At 44.2% G+C, this 20,273-nt stretch overlaps 1 protein-coding gene across 1 annotated transcript in view; it reads left to right on the forward strand.

The window, feature by feature from the left end:
- Positions 1–20,273, forward strand: part of Dock5 (dedicator of cytokinesis 5) — a 194,345-nt gene that overhangs the window by 50,765 nt on the left and 123,307 nt on the right. Inside the window, exon 2 of the mRNA XM_052732867.1 lies at positions 4,966–5,049. Within this exon, the coding sequence (XP_052588827.1) occupies positions 4,966–5,049 (84 nt within the window). The remainder of the gene's footprint in view (positions 1–4,965; positions 5,050–20,273) is intronic.

Consider the following 20,273-nt stretch of genomic DNA (forward strand, 5'->3'; position numbering starts at 1 on the left):
TTCAGCCATAACAAAATAAGAATGACATTATACATTTACAGGGTGACGGATGGAAGTCTAGAGTCTCATGGCAAGCAGTCAGTCAGACTGAGGATGACAGATGTTGCAGTCTAGACTTGTATGTGTGTATACATACATGCACATATATGTCTGTGTGATGTGACAGTCGAAAGGATGGTATTTGAAGGGAAAGGGGACTAGGGAGGAGGATGTGGGGAAAGGCAAAGATAATGGGGTACAAAGTAAAGGACCAATCATGTGCTTAAAAAGTAAAACAAGGAGTGGAACATGTGGCTCAGTTGGTAACATGCTTGCCTAGCATGCACAAAGGCCCGAGGTTCAATCCCTAGTATTGCATACCCTGAGTGTGGTGGCTACACCACAATCCCAGCCCTGGGAGGAGGGAGGCTGGGGAATCAGAAGTGGTCAGAGCTATATAGAGAGTTAGGAGGCTAACGAGACATCCGTGTTACTCAAACAAAATACGCAAACAGGGTTGTTATTGGTACCTTGAATTCTTCCATGGGTTAAGTCTGTGCCTCAGGAGTAGACAAAGGCAGTGTGCTAGAGGAGAGGGTGAATTTGACAGATTGTAGAAGAAAAAGTGGATAGTTAAGGCTAGAGCGTTTGGGGGTTGCTGGTCTTTGGGGGATGTGTGTGTGTGTGTGTGTGTGTGTGTGTGTGTGTGTGTGTGTCCGTGTGCGTGTGCGTGTGCGTGTGCGTGTGCGTGTGCGTGTGTGTGTGTGTGTGTGTGTGTGTGTGTGTGTGTGTGTGATTAGGGTCATTCCCGTCTGTGTGCATTCATACATGCATGTCTGTAATTCCAGCCGTCCTAGGCAGATGCTTATCCCTGGAGCCCACAGTGCGGGGCTACCTTTGAGAGTCTGTGCTTACTTTCCCATGACTAAGAACCAGGAAGAGCGAAGATGGTCATTGCGCAGCTTGTGACAAAGTGGCCTCACTGCTTCCTGTTTCCGTGGGGGAGGGGTGGTAGGGAGAAGCATGTTAGGGATGGCAGTGAATGGGGTCTAGGTGGTGCCCAGAACTGCAGCGCCGGGTTTGCTGTGGAAAACCCTCTCCATACTCTATGGGTAAACCATCGGAGCCAACTGTAGCCGTCAGACGGAGCTGAACTGTATGTAGTGTGGCGAGGAGGCTGCAGCAGCTCCAGGTTAGGGACACACACACAGGCCAGGGAAGCTGGAACTCCCTCCTCCTGCCTTCTGTGTCATTTCTCCTAACCCACTTCCCCAGCCAGTCCTTATTCAGAAACCACAGCCTGTTCTGAAAGCACAATAGAAAATAACTTCTTCAGGCTTCTAGACCAGGACTGCAGAGGGACACCGTTTGAAACTGTGACCTCCTTCATGAAGGGGAGGCCGTTTCTGAGAGGTGGCGGGGGTGTTCTTAGTCTCTTCCCTCACTGACACGTTTACTGTGACCCAAGCCAGGCTGCAGCCCAGGGAGAGGAGAATAGGTTGTGTCCGCCACGGGCAAGGACAGGGACACCTTTCTTTCCTAACCGGGTAGGATGTTTTTCATGACCCTTGTAGGAAATGAAGATGGGTGGAGTGGCCATCCTCATGTGGTGGTCACACATGTAGAGACGGATCCGACAGTGAAATTCCTCGTAGTGTTTACAGCTGAATCTCCAAGTTGGTTCTTTTTTCTTGGGTGGATGCAGATTACTCACTAATAAAGACAAGAAATACATCTGTTTAAAAAGAACTTTCTCTGAAGCATTGTTTACAGAGGGTGACATCCATGTGTTTTCGGTGTCCAGTTCAGGGGTGGATTTTTTGAAATTTTATTTGTTTTTATTTATGTGTATGTGTGTGTGCCTGTGTGGATTCATGTGTACCACATGGGAGCGGGTGCCTGTGGAGGCTAGAAGCGGGTGTTAAGTCTCCAGGAACTGGAGCTGCAGCTGGCTCTGAGATGCCTGATGTTTTAGCTGGGAACTGAACCCAAGTCCCTCAGGACTGCAGCAAGAGCTCTTAACCACCCAAGCCTTCTTCCCAGTCCCCAGTTTAGTCACTTTAGGAGCTGTGGAATCGTCGCCACAGTTCAGTTGGGAGTGTTTCACCTCCCTCAAAAGTTCCGGAATGGAGAGGTTGCTCAGTGACCGACCTCATATCTAGCTCAAGCAGCAAATCATTTGCTCTGTTGTGTGACAGATTAGCATATTCTGAACATCTCAAAAATAAATAGAGTAAAAGACATATTTGCTCATGTCTTCTTTTGCTTAGTGTACTTTGTGGTTATCCGGGTTTTGGCATGTGTCGTATATCATTTTTCATGGCTGAATGGTATTCTGTTGCATAGATTTATGGTCAGCACTCTTACCTGTTTTAAGTAGGGCACAGGAGCCACACCTCGTGTTTCTCTCTCTGATGTCACTCTTTAACACAGTTTGTGATACAAAATAGGCAACCAGTCAACATGATGGGCGGTGGAAAAGGGACCCTTATGTTGCCTGACAAGGTGTGATTTCATTTCAGATCAAAACTATTTGGAAAGGATATTGTGTCTATTGAATATGTGTAGATATTTTTCTTCTCATTTTTTTCCTTTTGGGTGTGTGTATGCATGTGTGAATAGTGTATGTATGTATGTATGTGTACATGCATGTGTATGTATGTAGGATGTGTTTAGGGAAGAGATCAACATTAAGTGTCTCCTTCCTTAGCTCTCCACTGTGTCCATCGCTCTACATTGTCTTTGGTTTTTTTTTGAGACAGTTTCTCTCATTGAATCTGGAGCTCACTAATTATCTAGACCGGCTGACCAGTGAGCCCCCAGGTGTCCTCCTGCCTTAGTAGCCCCTATGCAAGGTTACAGGTGCACCTGTACCCACACCTGGCTTTTAAATGGGCGCTGGGGTTCCAATATCAGATCCTCATGTTTATGGGGCAGACACTTTACCAGCTATAATTCTTAAGTGATACAGTAGAGTAGATGCCTACTAGCAACTACATTATTTTAGGTACTGTTAGCCATCTAGAGTAATAGAATAGGAGAGGGTATGCTTAGGCTCTGTGTCAACACCACACCATGTTTTATAAGGTTGTATGTTTTCCTATCTTCACAGGGTGTGGTTGTGCAGTCCCCCTGGTAGAGATATCAAGACACAGCTGTTTGTGTGCCCAGCCACAGCTGAGCTGTTTCTGCTTGTTGACTGTTGTGACTAACACAGCCACGCTGGTTTCCTGTGGCTGCTGTAACAAATGATGACAGATTCCATGGCTTGAAACAACAGGAGTGTGTTATCTCAAGTTCTGGAGCCCAGAGTTCTGAAATGAAGGTGTGGACTGGTCTGCATGCCCCTGGAGACTCTCAGGAGAGAGTCTATCCCATGATACTGCTGGCTTCCAGTGGTGGCCGGCTGGCTATTCTTGTTGCTAGGTTACAGCAAATCTTGGCGTCCATTCTTTCTCCTTCCCTTCCTTCAGCATGTAGGAAACACCCTAAGATAACTACGTGTCCTCTCTGTTACCTCTTTTGCCGGATAAGGTGGCACCCACAGGTTGAGGGAGATTGGCGTGGATATCTCAGGGGCTACTCTTCTGCCCACTGCGGCCACCATGAACATTGAGATAAGGGTATTGTGTAGTTCTGACGTAGTTTTTCTTCTTTTCGTTGCTCTCCTAGGAGTGAATTTGCTGAGTCGTGTAGTAAATTTACGTCACTTTTAAGAAACTTCCAGTCTAGTTTCTGAAAGGTCTCTTGTTTTGTAATCCTATCGGCCGGGGATTTGAGCTCTTATAACTTCGTAGTCTTGGTAAATGTCTTTTTAAACACAGCGTTCTAGTAGGTGTGAAGAGGCATCTGATGGCGGTTTGTATTTGCATTCCCTCCATGACTAATAGTGCTGAATGTGTTTCATGTGCTTCTTAGTCACTTGTGTGGAGTTATGATAAAGTACCTATGCAAAGCTCTGGCCTGTTCTTCCCCATTTCAGTGGTGAGTTAGTCTGCTGTTTTCTGTGGGACCCTAACATTACCCATCCTAATGTTACTAGGTAACTAGGGTTACTCTGTCCCCAGAGTGTCAAGAGCTGGGCCCTGGTGCCATCCTTGCATTGTGACCTATATCACTCTGTTGTTTGAGATAGATGGCCCTTCATGTGCAGCCTTTTCAACTGGTGAGCGCATGTCAAGGAAATCAAGAGATCACTCTCCTGTGCCCTAAATAAAGACCATAAGCTTAAATGAGTTTCAGATTGGCTGTTGTCTCGTGGACAAGGGGACGGATCCACAGAACTTCTCATTGTATTCTCTGGCCTGGATTCTTCTGTAGTGCAACTTTTAATTAAAGTTATTTCTGGGATTATATATTTGATACCTTTCTTCCTCCCGCTAGACTATTATTTTTTTCTGGGAATAGAGGCTACATCTATGTATTTTATCTGACACAGCATGTGGTATGTGCTAGGCAACCAGTCAGCATGTTGGAGGAAATACAGCTCATGTTTTCTGCTTTATATAGAGAGGATCACATGAAATCATTCAGCAGAGGATGACTTGTTAAATACTGTGATGGCTAGTGTTGATTGTCAAGTTAACAGACCTGGAAAGAGGGGACCTCAGCTGACGAATTCCCTTCATTTGATTGGTCTGTAAGCTTGTCTTTGGGGCATTTTCTTAACTATTGGTTGATGGAAGGTAGCCCAGCACACTGTGGGCAGTGCCATCCCTAGGCAGGTGGGACTGATAAGAAAAGTAGCTGAGCAAGCCAGAGAATGAAAGCAGTAAGCAATGTTCCTTCCTGGCTTCTGCCTCAGTTCCTGCTTCCAGCTTCCTGTCTTGAGCTCCTGCCGTGGGTTCTCTAGATGACCAGTTGTGAACCTGGTCAGTATCTTATCACAGCAACAGAGAAGTGAACTAGAACAGATATACCAGTTACTAACTTTTGCATGTGCCATTTTACAGCATATTTCCTAATCCCCTCTCCTCTCATTCACAGCAATCTATAACTACAACGCGTCTCAAGATGTGGAACTCTCCTTGCAGATCGGTGACACCGTCCACATCCTGGAGATGTATGAGGGTGAGTGCAATGGCCTCCTGCTGGGCGGGGCCCAGGAAGAGTCTATAGGAATTACTTATTAATAAAGCACTTAGCGTTAAGGCCCATGTGCTCTACTCCTCCTGCTGCAGTAGTGAAAACCTAGGAAGTACCCAAAGTGATACAGCTCCACACTGAGGGTTTTTTCAACACAGCCTGCTCATGGGAATATGGATACGCCTAGACACCAGAGTCAAGGTTTTTGCCACTGGATGCAGAAGGGTTCAGTTGCAGAGTTGGCTAGGTGAGATATACACGGGACATCCGGCTTGTGGGAGCTGGAAGGAAGCATTGCTATTTAGGGCTGAATCTCTTTCTACTCAGTGCCCAGCATTGCCAGACTGGGGGAGAATGAGAGTGAGGCTTTGTGATGGTACCAAGCCTCTGAGAGAACTGGGTCAGAACTGTAACAGCAGGTCCTACCTGTGTTTGTCTGTTTCCTCCAGCTAGCTCAGGCCTGGGCAGGGGTTCTGGTTAACCTGGGCAATATTTAAGATTGTGTGTGCAAAGCCCAGATGATGCGTGCATCCACCCATTCCACCCTAGGAGACCTCCAGGAATGTTACATCTCTAGTCCCAAACTCCAGGGCAACAAAAGCATAACTAAGCCACCGAGGTTGAGGAGCAAAACAGAGGACAGACTTTTGGGCCCAGTTTATCATAACCTCGTGAAAGTTGGGGTGAGGAGTTGGTGGGAAGCTAGGTAGATTTTTCTTAGAACAAAGCTTGTTGGTACTGACACTCTGCATTGGTAAATTCTGGGACAGTGGAATGGCAAAAGTACCCTCTAGGAGCCTGTGTGGATCTCTAGGTTAAGACAGGATGATACAAGAAGGGGAAGAGATGGAAAGCCTGGGGGACAGGAAGCAAGATTTGGTCATAATTAAGCTGGGTCATCTACCTGCTTGCATGGGGGACTGCTGTGATGGCTTCATCCATTAAAGCTGGGTCTTTGCATTTCTCTTTTCCTCTCATACCATCCCATTGTAGCTGGTTGGCTTCCAGGGGCAGCATGTAGACAGAGAGGACCGTGTGGACTCTCCATCCATGCTCCTTCTTTTACTGTCACCCTTACCAAACTAAGGCCTCGCCAGGCATCGGTTCTAACATCCCACTACACTCATAATACCTGACATACGTATCTTAGGACTCTTGCTTCTGGAAACCACAGTTCCCTCACACCCCACTAGGTCAGTCCTTTGCCAGGGGGGCAGATATATATATACACACATATACTCTGGTCCCTGTGGACATACTTTCCCATTGTGCAGGTTAAAAGCACGTGTTCAACTTTTGTAACTTCTATGTGGGCTTGAAGAAATGTACGTTTAAGGATCATTGAGTATTCAGTTCCATACAGGACATTTGGACAGATTTTATACCCAGTTTTTCAATCTGCTATATGCTAACTTTTTCTCTGCTTTTTTGGTTACTGTGTTGAGTTTTTCACCATGATTGTAGTTTCTGGCTCTACAGAAATGGGAGTTTTTTGCTTTATGTAGTCTCAAACCTGTTTTTAGAATATATATGCCTACCATTTTAGAACTGTGCTAAACAACTCTATCCAACTCCTGCTTATTAAGCCTTTTAACTGTTTTTATCCACGGTAGTGCTTTATGCTTTACTGAAATTACAGCCAACTCATTGTGAGGCCCAGCTCTCTAATTCTTGTCCTGGTGGCCCCATAAGGCCCTTTAAAATGCTACTTTAAGCCATTCAGACATCCTTTCTTACATCAGCAAATGCCCCAGGCAAGACGCTGCCACAAGTACTAGGCTGGTCTCTTTGGGGTTTGTCTTTCTGCAGATTTTGGCATGGAAATTCTTCTTTTGTCTCCAGTATGTTCTCTGTCTCTTTCTCCCCCCTGCCCCCCTCTCTCTCTGAGAAAGTGTGTGTGTGTGTGTGTGTGTGTGTGTGTGTGTGTGTGTGTGTGTGTGTGTTTCGGTGGGGGAAGGGGTGCTTCATAACTGCCTTATGGAGTGCATCAGAGAAAAATAGAGTATTGATGTTGATCTGACATAAAGTTAACAACATCCCTGAAATGCATTCTTAAGATTGTTTCCTCAAAAAAGGTTGGTTTTTTAAATTTTTATGTGGCTCTAATATATTTTTGTGGTAGTTATTTGAAGCATGCTGTCCTCATAGAATACATATTAGTGTGTTTTGAGTGTGTCCACTCTTATACTTTGTCTGGTGGTCTCACTGAGAACTGATCTTGGTTCAATATGCAGGTTGAACTTTTCTTACCCAGCGTACTCGGGACTGCAAGTGCTTATGATTTCAGATGGTTGGGGATTTTGGAATATGCATAGTGAAATATTTAGGGAATAGCACCTAGTTGTAAATTCATCTTGTTTTTCTTATATGTCTTATGCACATAGCCTGAAGATAATTGTATGCAGTATTTTAGATAATTTCATCATGGTGTGTCATCCACCTGTGATATCATGTCAGTGCTTAGAAAAAGTTGAGTCTTGGAGCATTTTGGATTTTGGAGTTTTGGATTGGGGATGTCCATATTGTATTTGATATAAATACAGACACAGAAATCTCATCCGCTTCTAATCCCATATGATTGAGTTCCCAAGATCTCCATCCATGGTTCTTTTAGGATATCGCTGATCAGACACAGTGTGATTGCAGGGAGTGCTGGCCCATTGACCATCATACAGAAAACCTCACCAATACTGTGCTTTGGGCATGATCAGGAGCTGTCCACCCAGCCAGCAAGGAAACAGTTTTCTTGTAATTGTTTCCATAGAGTGTTTGTGTGTCACTCTTAGAATTCAAGGCTCTCAGAGAAGGATGCCACCCCCTGTGTTTTCAGAGTGGGCTCATGTCCTGGTGTGTGCAGAGAAACATATACAGACAGAGTTCATAACCTCCAAGTGGCATGTTAGTTCCGCACAGATTATTACATCGGATTATAGTTTTCCAATAGTGTTTCTTTTATGGGATTCATTTTGAAGTAGTGCCTGCCTTGCCCAGCACTCAGGGGGAGGCTCTTGTATCTGCTCAGTACTTTGAGTTCTTGGCGCAAGGCTTGAATTCCTCTATTATTTCAGGCCGTTGAGGACTGGGAGCAGGAGTGCTTTGCAAACACAAGACCTGCATGAAATGCTGAGTAATGACTTGTGTTCATTGCTCCACTCCCTGCTCCTGTCTTCCTTTAAAACAAATAAACAAAGTGGAAACACCCATGATACTGCCGGAGAGAATGCCAGGGTAAGGCTGGCACCATTTCTTGGCCTCCAGGGTTTTATGTCTTGAAACTTCCTGTTGGTGACTCGGGGACTCTCCCTCAGCACATTCTGCCCCACCCCACCTTTGGGACAAGCATGCCTGATCTGTGCGTGCTGTTCTGGCATGGACCCCAGTCCTCCCAGACAATTTTTTTTTTAAGTGTTTTCAGCCCACAACCCACAACAGAATACCACTGAGGACTCTGGCTGCTTCCTGCCCTGTGGTTCAATGAGTGATTCCCCAAGAGCAATGACTGCTTGGAGGTACAGCTGGCTCCTGCTCAATCTCCAGGTGCCCACCATAGCTTCTGACGTGCAATAGGCCCTCAGCAAAAGTCTGGAATGAGTGCAGGTGAAATAAGAGACCGTGATGAGCTGGGAAGCACCCACCAATCTCTTGCCCTCTGCAGCCCACACAAGGATTTGGTTATTGCATATGTTTTTGCTTTAACAGCAGCTTTATTAAGATATAACTCAAATGCCACACAGCTTACTCACACAGTCTATGATTCTGTGGTTATTTACTAAGTATATGGAGTTGGGTAACTGTCAATCACTGTCTGCTTTCATTACCCCCAATTCTACCACTTATCAGCCATTCCCCTGACTCTAGGCAAATGCATACCTGTTTTCTGCTTCTGTGAGTTTATTTATTCTAGACTTTTTTAGTAGTGCAGCCAAACAGTGTCTGGTGCTTTGTGGCAGGCTTCTTGAGATTAGTGTTTTCAGGATTCATGAATACTCCAGCATGGACTAATACTTCATTGCCTTTTCTTTCAGTTAGCATTCCTTGCATGGACATAACCACAGTTCATCCATGCATCCTCAGACAGATGTTGGAGCTGTCTAGATCTTTCAACCATAATGCTGCTCTAAACTTCACAGACCAGTTTTGTGTGGATATGTTTTTATTTCTCATAGGTAGACCCCAGGAAGTATGACTGCTCTGTTGTCATATGGTAACTCCATGTTTAAATGCTTGAGAAACTTCTAGATGGCTGAATCTTTGACTTAAAGCCAGAAGACCTCAGTCTTTAAAGAGAGAGCTGCTCTTACTTGTCCTTTGTATCTCATAACCGCCCCCTCCAATTTAATTTGTTAAAGAAGAAAGAAGGAAGTGAGTTGCTAGAGAGGCTGTGTACGGCTTCTTTGTAGTTCTCTAGAGCTGTTTGCCTTTAGAGACTGTAAGAGAAGAGAACTCCTTTAGTCCTGAAGCAGATTCCCTTGGCACTGATCTGCCTGGGGTTGGTGCTCTTTCTTTGCTCCCTTAAAGCCTGGAAGGTATTTGGCAATGAGACATCCATCCACCACCCCCAACCCCCGAATGTTCTTTCCTGCTCCAGACCCACGAGCATGTGGACAGAGACACCGGGCACTTCAGCTACAGTCACCTTGTTTTTCAGCCATACCTGCTTCCCACCTACCCTGTGCCCAGTGCATTAAGCACAGAAGATGTTCTAACTCTGGTCCAAGGAGTGATAAAACAGCCAGGTAAACTCTCATAGGGTTTACCTAGAAAGACAAGACAAGAAAGTAAGTAAACAAACAAATATCCAGACACTATGGGGAGAAGAGGACACTACTGCTGCTGAGACTATTGAGGGTAGAGACAGATGGCGGACTACGTTAGGTTAGGTGGCTCACTCCTGTCTCAGCTAACTATCCCCAAACAAGGTGCTTCAGCTCTCTTGGTGTTATGAATGCTCCATTTAAATTTGGGTCGCTCATTGACTTAGAAATGATGAATCACAGGGTGGCACATTGAAAAATACGTAGTGCTTTATAAGTGTAAGGTTGTCAGCATCCAGTCACCACGGAGCCTTTCAGTAGTCTAAATCTACTACAGATAGCTTCAAGCCCAGGGTGCTGTTCTTCTAAGTGCAGGTCTTCTGTGCTGAATTCATGTCCATTAACCGACTCTGTCAGGTCCTTAAACCACCCATGAGCTCAAGAGCATGAGTGGCTGATGTGCGTGGGGACTCTGAGGTCATCACACACAGTCAGCCCCCGGGAGAAGTAACTAAGTGAGATATTGTCTCGCAGGTGGTCTGAGCTCCGCAGAGGCAGGCCCAGGAGAAAGCTTTGTATGCAGAGTCATTTTTAAAGACTCAGAGGATAACACAAATATTCGGACAGGAATTAAGGAAGATGGGCAGCCCTGGAATGTGGAAAGGAGTAAGACGCATGGACATTTGGGGCTTCCCTTTTTACATGTTACTTTTATATGGAACAAGGCCAGTAAAACTCACCCGAGTCAGAAAGCCCATTTCCACATATAGACTGAGAGCATCCTTTGTCTAAAGTGCTTAGAAGCAGAGGATTTGGGTTTAATATTTTTTGGAGTATTTACATATTCAATACATATCATAAAACACTGGGAGAACCCAACTAAAAACACAAAATTCATTTATGTTTCATATACACCTGTTAGGTATAACCGGGAGGTAATTTTGTAGAGTATTTTTTAGCATACCTGCCCTTTGACTGCAACCTGTCACGTGGTCAGGAATGGAATTTCCCACTTATGACTTGATTCCAGAGTCCAAAGGTTTTAGAATTTAGAGCCTTGCATTTTTGACTTTTTTTTTTTGTTTTTTTTGTTTTTTTTTGTTTTGTTTTTTTTGTTTTTTTCGAGACAGGGTTTCTCTGTGTAGCTTTGCGCCTTTTCCTGGAACTCACTTGGTAGCCCAGGCTGGCCTCGAACTCACAGAGATCCGCCTGGCTCTGCCTCCCGAGTGCTGGGATTAAAGGCGTGCGCCACCACCGCCTGGCGCATTTTTGACTTTTAAAAGGATGTTCAACCTGACCAATGAAAAGAAATAAAAAAATGGATTCTTTTTTTTTTTTTTTGGTTTTTTGAGACAGGGTTTCTCTTGTAGCTTTTGTGCCTTTCCTGGGACTCGCTTGGTAGCCCAGGCTGGCCTCGAACTCACAGAGATCCGCCTGGCTCTGCCTCCCGAGTGCTGGGATTAAAGGCGTGCGCCACCACCGCCCGGCAAAAAATGGATTCTTAAGCAGGCCTTTGCAAGTAGATACAGAGAATGGTGTCATAGCAGCAGGTCAGTTACCTGGTAGTACATTTTGTCACTGCAGTTAATGAACCCTCCTAACAGAGAGTTGACAAAGAGGGGTGCATTTAAAATTTTAAAATTCTAGCAGAGGCTTAGTAATCATCTTTTTGAGGGGCTGTAGCTAGGACTTCTCAAGTATAATGTGACATAGGAAGCTAGCTAACTTTCTGGGAGTGTCTGATTGAAGATAGGTTGTCACATGCTGTAGTCCTGTGTGACCACGGCTTTTAAACAGCTATCCCTGGAGCCATTATTCCCTCCTTTATGCTCATTTCATTGTTTGCTGAGCCTTGTTCAGTGGCCATAAGCCAAGAGAGAGACCAAAAGAACAACAACAACAAAAAGCAAATGAACTAAACAGAAGCTGAGGATATGCCTCACCTAGTGTTCAATCCCCAAAGCCACCAAGACCAACTTTTAGGCTGCCAAGATGGCTGATCTGGTGAAAGCGTTCGCTCTGAAGCCTGATGGCTTAAGTTTACCCCCCAGTATCCATGGTGGGAGAAAAACCAACTCCAGAATGTTGTCTTCTGACTTCCACATGCATGTCACACACACACACACACACACACACACACACACACACACACACACACACAACACACACACACACACAACACACACACCATAATGGCACGTCAAATTTACTAGATGAAAAAGGTACATTGGGATCCTCCATATGTTTGTAATACTCTGTTGCCCTCTCTTTTTAAGATCCTAGGAGGTATTTTATAATTCTGAATCCATGCTTTCACTGTGGCCTAGTTATAGAAACAACTGCCTTTCCAAACATAAATGGCAGCGAGCCCAGCAGCTCGAATCTGATGACAAGTTCTGCATGCAGACATTTGGCGTTAGCTTGGGAAGCAGTTAGGGCTTCATCATGTTTTGTTGAGGGTGCATGGTCACTTCCCACATCTGCTTGACCTTTACCTTATGTGCAGCTTGTCATCAGACACACCTCTGGGAACATTCTTTCCTGAACTGTGTTTTTATAAAGGCATGTGGTAGTAGGAGTGTGTCTGGGAGAGACGTTAATTAAATGCGGCAGCCATTGAAATGTCTCTTCTCCGATTGAGTCCGTGTGTGCGTGTGTGTGCGTGTGTGTGTGCATTCGTGCATGCGTGTGTGTGTGCATTCGTGCATGCGTGTGTGTGTGTGTGTGTGTGTGTGTGTGTGTGTGTGTGTGTGTGTGTGTGTGTATACGTGTTGGGGTGGGTGCATGTGGTGTATTTGTGGGGGAATGCACATGCATGCATGCATTTGAAAACAAGAGGCCAATCTGTCATTCCTCAGGAGCTGCCCACTTTGTTGAGACGGGGTCTCCTTCTGGGATCTGAGACTGAGCGGCTCAGCTTGGCTGGCTGGGTATTCTGTTATTTCCTCTTCCCAGTGTTGAGAATATAAGCATACACTGCCACATCCAGGTTTTCACATGGGTGCTCAGGAGCAAACTTAGATCCTCAGGCTTCTGTGGCAAGGACTTTACTAACTGAGCTATGGTGCAGCCTTCCTATTAAACCTTATAAAACAGAGAATGCCTTCTCCCAATTTTTCTTTCAAGGTAATGTTTGAATGTGCTCTTGAAATACATCCTAACATATGTTCTTTAGACATAGGCATCTGTCCAATCCCCTGATGTGGAAATTACAGCTCTTTCCTGAGTGGTACCTTGGTTCCATTATCCATCAAGCACTAGTACTTGGCATTGACCCATCTGGGCAGCTGCCTGTGAATCTACAGAGGCAAGTGAACCTGAAAACAAAGAAGTTTCTGGAATGCCCCCATTGGAATGTTCCCAGCAGCTCTGTCAGACTGATTCTGGTCTCCGGGGATGTTGGTTAGATCAAGGGGTGGGAAAAGGGCGTGGTATAGTAGAGCATAGTGGTACCTGTGCCTTTGATTGCTGGGCCAGTCACCTTTTGTAAAAAAAAAAAAAGAAAGGTTTCTAGATAGCACATCCCCAAACTACCCTGAGGCCAAGATTCAGTTCAGGAGTAGGAATTGGAAACCAGCGTGACCATGTTGAGGTCTCCACCTAGAGGAGAAATTCTGTGAAGGCCCCCAAGGCAAAGTGTGTCCCTTGTCTTGCACTGGACACATCTGGATGTGTGTCACCTCTTGTCTGTTCACTGTGACCTGGCCCTTCACCCTACACCCTAACCCTTGGAGCTGATCTCCTGTCCATGGAGCTATGCTCTAGTTGAAAATAGAGATGTGTGTTCTCTGTTATCATCTGTCCTAGGTAAACAGAAAAAGATCTTAATGTTTTTAGCCAGAGTTAGAGTTTATAGTGGAGTGGCCTTAAAAACGGGAGTGTGTGTGAGTGTGAAGGATGAAGAGATTGAAGGCTTCATTGCATTAGGTCGGTAGTTTCCTCCAGAGCCCAGATGTGTTCTCTTCATGAGGGAGCGGGGCCTTGTCTCTGGCCGTCCTGCCAGCTCTACCCGCCCTCACCTTACACTTGGGTGGTTTGTAGGTACAGATTTTATTCCACACTCCTTCCAATAGTCTGCCCTAGGTCAAAGAGACTGTGTGTTCTCAACATACTCATCAAATGTCTACCAGGCTCTGCAAACAAGGATCCTTTTCTGCTTTAAAATAAATGTTGAAGGGGCCAAAGAGATGGCTCAGTGGCTTAAAATAGTTATTGCTCTTCCAAAGGACCCAAGTTCGGTTCTCCAGCATCCACCTCAGGTGGCTCACAAACACAACTCCAGCTACAGGGAATCTAATGTCTCTGGCCTCTGGAGGCACCTGTACACACACGAATACACACACACACACACACACACACACACACACACACACACACACACACACACACTTTAAAATGATAAAAAAAAGTTGAGTGAGAGTAATCAAAATTCATTATATACATGTATAAAATTGTCAAAACTAACTTAATTGAGTAAATAAAAAAAATGAAAGTTGAAGCTGGGTGTGATGGTGCATGCCTGTATGTAATTCCAGGAAGCTAAAGCAGAAAGCTCAGGAGTTGAGGGATATCCTAGACTACACAGCAGTTTTGAAGCCAGCCTAAGCTATATGATGCCTTGTCTCAAAAAGAAAACTAAATTAAAGAAGAAAGCCACACCCTTTCTTGCTCCGAAGGTATGCATATTATTCATGCTGATGTGGCCCAAGACTAAAGTCTCCTCATCTATAAAGGCTTCAGTTCTGAGTGCCCAGCAAGACCCTGGTGACAGCTTGATGCCCGGGAAGGAAACCCCTGTGTTTATCAATGCCGATTGCTTATTTATTTTTAAACAGGGAAGCCGGTTAGGTCTCAGGTGCCCTGAGTCCTTCATGCTCAAGCTTTCATCTGCAGCCTTACTTGCCAAGAGGCCGGTAGATTTATCCATTGCGAAGAAACAACAGAATGGAACTGACTATCTTCCCTTCCTTTTGACCTTGCACGTTATTTGCCAAAGCCCAGGGCCTTTAGATGTGAGCAGCTGAGGCTTTGGGCTCCAGGAGGTGGCAGGAATGCTCCCCCGGGACAAAGGCGCCCCACTGTCCTCTGCAGTGAGGGATTTCATACTGAGACTTTCTCCATCCTGTGAGGGCTGGCACCCAGCTGACTCAGGAGCCCCCAGGTTCTGCACTTCTGTTTGAGGGACGGCTCACTGGGTTCTGGCCCCTGAACCCTAAGAGGTTTACCTGGTCCACAGGGGTACAACCTTTGACTCTGGCCTAATTAAGCTAGCAGGCCTGAGATAGTTAAAGGAAAAACAACAGGATTTAGCACCTGCTCCTCCTCTGTGGATGCTGCCTCCTCTCTGCCCCATGTGTCATGTGGGTGCTATAAACAGCAACTTCCTCCGTGTCCTTGGCTTTTAATATCTGAGAGGATAAGCATAATTTATTGATCTTTTATATGTGTGTGAGCAGGACAGCACATTTATCTTGTGATGGCGAAATAAAAGGTGTTTGTGTGGAACATTCTATAAGTCACCCATCGAACGGCACTTTCATTGATTGCCTGGGAAGTCTTCAGCATTCCCCAGTAATTGCCTGAGTCTGGAGCATATTCATAACACACTCTTTTGTGAGCCAGAGTCTCCAGGCAGTTCCATTAAAGGCCCCTTTGTATTCGGTTACTTGTTTATGGATCTGTTTCCTTCCTTCTTAAAGATGATGTCTGATACACTCCACTTCAAGAAGTGTTTTTATGTATAATGAATGAACGGCCACATGAGTCATGTAAACCTCAGCTCTGATGGACCTCCTCAGAGACTTCTAACCACACTTTCCCCAGTAGCTCATCTGCTAAGTTAGCCTTCCCCATGTACCCTTTCATTCCTTCCTGACTTGAATCCCTGTGAAATTTTGTTTCTATGGCTCTGTTGTATCTGCTAATTCTCCCCCCCACCCTTTGCACTATAAAGTAACGATTAGGGCAGAGAAATACTCCATGTCTTGGTTTCCTAGCTTGTGCAACTGTTGATTGAGTAAATGAATTGCAGGTCTGTGCTGCAATTCTATTTTAGAAATAGAAAAAACTCATTCAAAATCAATTTGGGAGCATGCTAGGAGTAACTATGCTGGATGATGTCGTTGGTGAGACACAAGACAAAGTACAGTCATGGAGAAAGATGCCTGTTGTTTTTCACACCTGACTCAAACTCATTTCAGAGACCATGCCAAACAAAAGTTCTCACCTGTATATGAGTGATACCATCCTGTTAGAAGTGATTAATTTCTATAGTAATTTTCACTTGATAAGTTCTTTTTCCTTTCCCTTTCCACATCAAGGAAAAATTTATATGCTGTAACATGAACTTAGATAAACAATAGAATAAGTTTTATCAGATGACACAGCCTGCATGTCACCCCAGAGTGTTCCGAGCTTCCTTCTTACATATGAGTCCCACCTCAGTCATTGGCCACTGTTCTTACTTCCATGACCAACTATGAGTTTTACTACCTGCTAGTGAACCCTGCGTCAGTGGGATGACACATGTCTATTGTTTGGTTTTTTTTTTCACTAATTATAATGGTTTTTAGAGTCATTCATAAAGTTGTACATTTTTCTGTATTGTTGAGTAGTACTCATATAAACATGCCATAACTCAAACATCACTGTGCCTTTCCTTGAGTTCCACGTTTAGCTTGAAAGAATTAAAACATCAGTAAGCATTCCTCCAAAGCATTTTTTTTTGCATGTGTATGTTTCCATTTATCTTGAATAACTAGGCATGATAATATTGATAAGTCATAGGATCTGTGTAACTTTAGAAGAAATTACCAGCATGGTAAGAGAGAATTGTCATAGTTGGGGTTCTAGTGTGATAAAACTCCATGACCTGAAGCAACTTGGAAAGGAAAGGGTTTATTTTATCCTCTATCTGCATCATAGTCCATTATAGAAGAAAGTCAGGGAAGCAGGAACTGATAAAGAGGCCACAAAGGAACACTGTTTACTGACTTGCTCCTCATGGCTTGCTCAGCCTGTTTTCTTACACAACTCAGGACTGCCTGCCCGGGGTGGCACTACCCACAATGAGCTGGGCTCTACCTCATGAAAATATCACAGGGGCTTGCCCACAGGCCAATCTTATGGGGACATTTTTCTCTCGTCCCAGATATGTCTAGGTTTGTGTCAGGTTGACAAAACCCAACCAGCACAAAGGTCCAGTTACACCTAACCCTTGCTAACTGTGTACATAGTCAGTCTCTTTGACCGTAGTCATTCTAGTGGGTGTATGGTGGTATCCAGTTGTGGCTTTTTAAATGAACAATGTAATTACATAAAAGCCACTGTATCTAACAAGTAATTCAATGAGTTTTGACAAGTGTATATCATCATGAAATGCAACCAGAATTAATATATTTGTCTTAGTTACTGTTCTATCCCTGTGGTGAGATACCATGGCCAAAGCAATTTATTTAAAAAAAATAAGACAAGGGGTTAGGGATTTAGCTCAGTGGTAGAGCGCTTGCCTAGCAAGTGCAAGGCCCTGGGTTCGGTCCTTAGCTCCAAAATTAAAAAAATAAAAAAAATTAAAACGAAACAAAACAAAACACATTGAATTGGGGACCTGTTTGTAGTTTCAGTGGGTGAGTCCATAACCATCAAGGCAGGGAGCGTGGCAACAGGCAGGCAGGTAGGCATGTCACTCGAGCAGTAGCTGAGAGCTTACATCTTACCTACAAATTGGAGAGGTGATTGTGTGTGTGTGTAAGAGAGATAGAGACAGAGACTGGGCCTGGTGTGAGCTTTTGAAACCTCATAGCCCACCCCTAGTGACACACTTCCTCCAATCAGACCACATCCCATAATCCTGTGATTCTCAGCCTTCCTAATGCTGTGACCCATTAATACAATTCCTCATTTTGTGGTGATTCCCCAACCATAAAATTATTTTTGTAACTACTTCATAATTGTAATTTTGCTACTATTGTGAGTCATAAGTAAGTATTTTTAGAGACAGGTTTGCCAAAGAGTTTTAACATATAGGTTGAGACCTGCTGGATTAGGATTAGTAATTAGAAGGATTAATAACCCTCCCCAAACAGGGAACCAAACATTCAAACACATGAGCTATGGGGTCCATTCTTATTCACATCACCATACCATTTTATGACCCCCTGTAGTTGGAATTTTTCTGTCTCACAAGCCGTTCCCAAGTAATCACTCAGAGGCTTAATATTAATTATAAATGCTCAGCCGATAGCTCGGACTTGTTACTAACTAGCTCTTACAACTTAACCCATTTCTATTAATCTTTGTGCTGCCGTCTGGCTGGCGACCCTCTGATTCCACCCTTTCTCATCCTATCATTCTCAGTTTGGCTTTCCTGCCTAACTTTATCTGGTTCAGCAATTGACCAGTCAGCTTGTTTATTAAACCAATCATAGCGACATATATTTGCACAGTACAGAAGGATTATTCCACAGCAACCTCCCTCCCACCAAATTCGCTTATTTCCCTTTTTAGTCAGCTTCACATTATACCAATAAACTTATCTATTATTTTAATTTTGCTTTTGCCTGGCTTGCCAGGGTTCATCAGTATTTTTCTCAATTGTAAATTGTACCAGTCAGAAAGATACATTAACTGTAAAAGTTTAAAATGTTTCAAATTACATTTTATTTATTTATTTATTTATTTATTTATTTATTTATTTATTTATTTATTTAGTGTGTATGTGTGTGTGCCTGTCTGTCTGCCTGCCTGCGTATGAGTGTGGACATGCATGTGCCCCTCATGAATGTGGAGGTAAGAGGCCACGAGGGAGGAGTCTGTCCTCTCCTTCCATCATGTGGGTTCTAGAGATTGAACTGAGGTCATCAGATGCCTTTACCTAAACATGGAGCCATCTCACTTCCCCTGGTTATTTTTTACTAGTCCATAATGCAAAACAGCAGTTCCTTCTAACGCCTCCTCATTTCTGAAGAGTTTCAGTTCCTCCTGAACTCTTTCTAGTCTTTTATCCAATTAGGAATTGGCTTTTCCATTTTATTTACTATGGAAGATTACATTAGCCCTCCTGTATGCCTCACCAACTCAATGTATACCTGATGTTCACTATCTGTTCATTTCTAACACGTTCTTTGGATTCTTCTGCCTGTGTGGTTCCAGTGGGAAGAGGTTGTCTCCTGGTCACATTTCCTTTCTAGAGTTAATCCCTTTTATCTTGACTGTCTCTGGGCTGACCTTTGTTTGATAGTTCTGATTTGACAGAGCGTTTCCTGCCCATTAACATGGTCAGCTATTAAATGATAATGATCATTATGATTCTTCTTGGGCCCTGAGCTGCCATGCCAGCCTGACCCCTCTGATCCCTTCTTCCCCAGCACACATGTCCCATGTTCCATGTCATTCCTTTAGGACTCAGTCGTTCAGGGAGGGGAGCCAAGGGTCAGAGCACGCTGCCCATTCCTTCTACCATTCTCCAATGTTGTAGAATATTATTTTCAGCTGTGTTACTTTTGTTTATGTTGCATTTGTTTAACTTTGTGAAGCTGTGCTACTGTGCCTGTCTAAAACACCTGATGGTCTAATAAAGAACTGAATGGCCAATAGCAAGGCAGGAAAAAGGATAGGCAGGGCTGGTAGGCAGAGAGAATGTATAGAAGGAGAAATCTGGGAGGAAAGAAAAGGAGCCAGAGAAGGAGGAGGACTCCAGAGGCCAGCCACCCAGCTCCACAGCAAACTACAGAGTAAGAGTAAGATTTATAGAGTAAGTAAGAGAATGGGAAAAACCCAGATGCAAAAGGTAGACTGGATAATTTAAGGAAAGCTGGCAAGAAACAAGCCAAGCTAAGGTAAGTAAGCATTTATAAGTAAGACTAAGCCTCCATGTGTGATTTATTTGGGAGCTGGGTGGTGGGCCCCCAAAAGAGTAAAAACAAATAACAACACTCCAAGGCCTTCCTTTTTTAAACCTTCCTGTACTATAGAGTAACACTATGTACCATTTGCATAAGCCCAAGAGCCAAACACTCATTTTTCCTCCATTCTTGCCCATTGCTAGTGAAGCCATGAGCAACTCAAGCTGCTTCTAAATATATTCTCATCACTACCCACTTTCAATGCACCCACTATTCTCCTCCCTGTTTCCACCATTTCTCACCTCCCATGTCCATTCTTCTATAGCAGCCAGAATACATTTTTATTTTTAAGCACAAGACATGATGTATTTAAAAACGCTCTTCCCCTCCAATGCTTATCATTCTACTTAGGGTAAAGGTTAAGATTCCACACAGTACATGGCACTTTGGCCTGGGGTGACACTTCTGCCTATATATTCGTGTCACCAGGGATCGTTTGAGAAGCTCTAAGTCTGGGCTTGATTAAATAAGAATATGTGGGGAGGTGGCCCAGGCTTCAATATTTTAAAGCTTCCCTGGTGAGTCTAATGGGTGTCCAGAATGGAGACCCACA

Source organism: Peromyscus californicus, unplaced genomic scaffold (genome assembly GCF_007827085.1).
Source record: "Peromyscus californicus insignis strain IS unplaced genomic scaffold, ASM782708v3 Scaffold_12__1_contigs__length_115047231, whole genome shotgun sequence".
Lineage (NCBI taxonomy): Eukaryota > Metazoa > Chordata > Mammalia > Rodentia > Cricetidae > Peromyscus > Peromyscus californicus.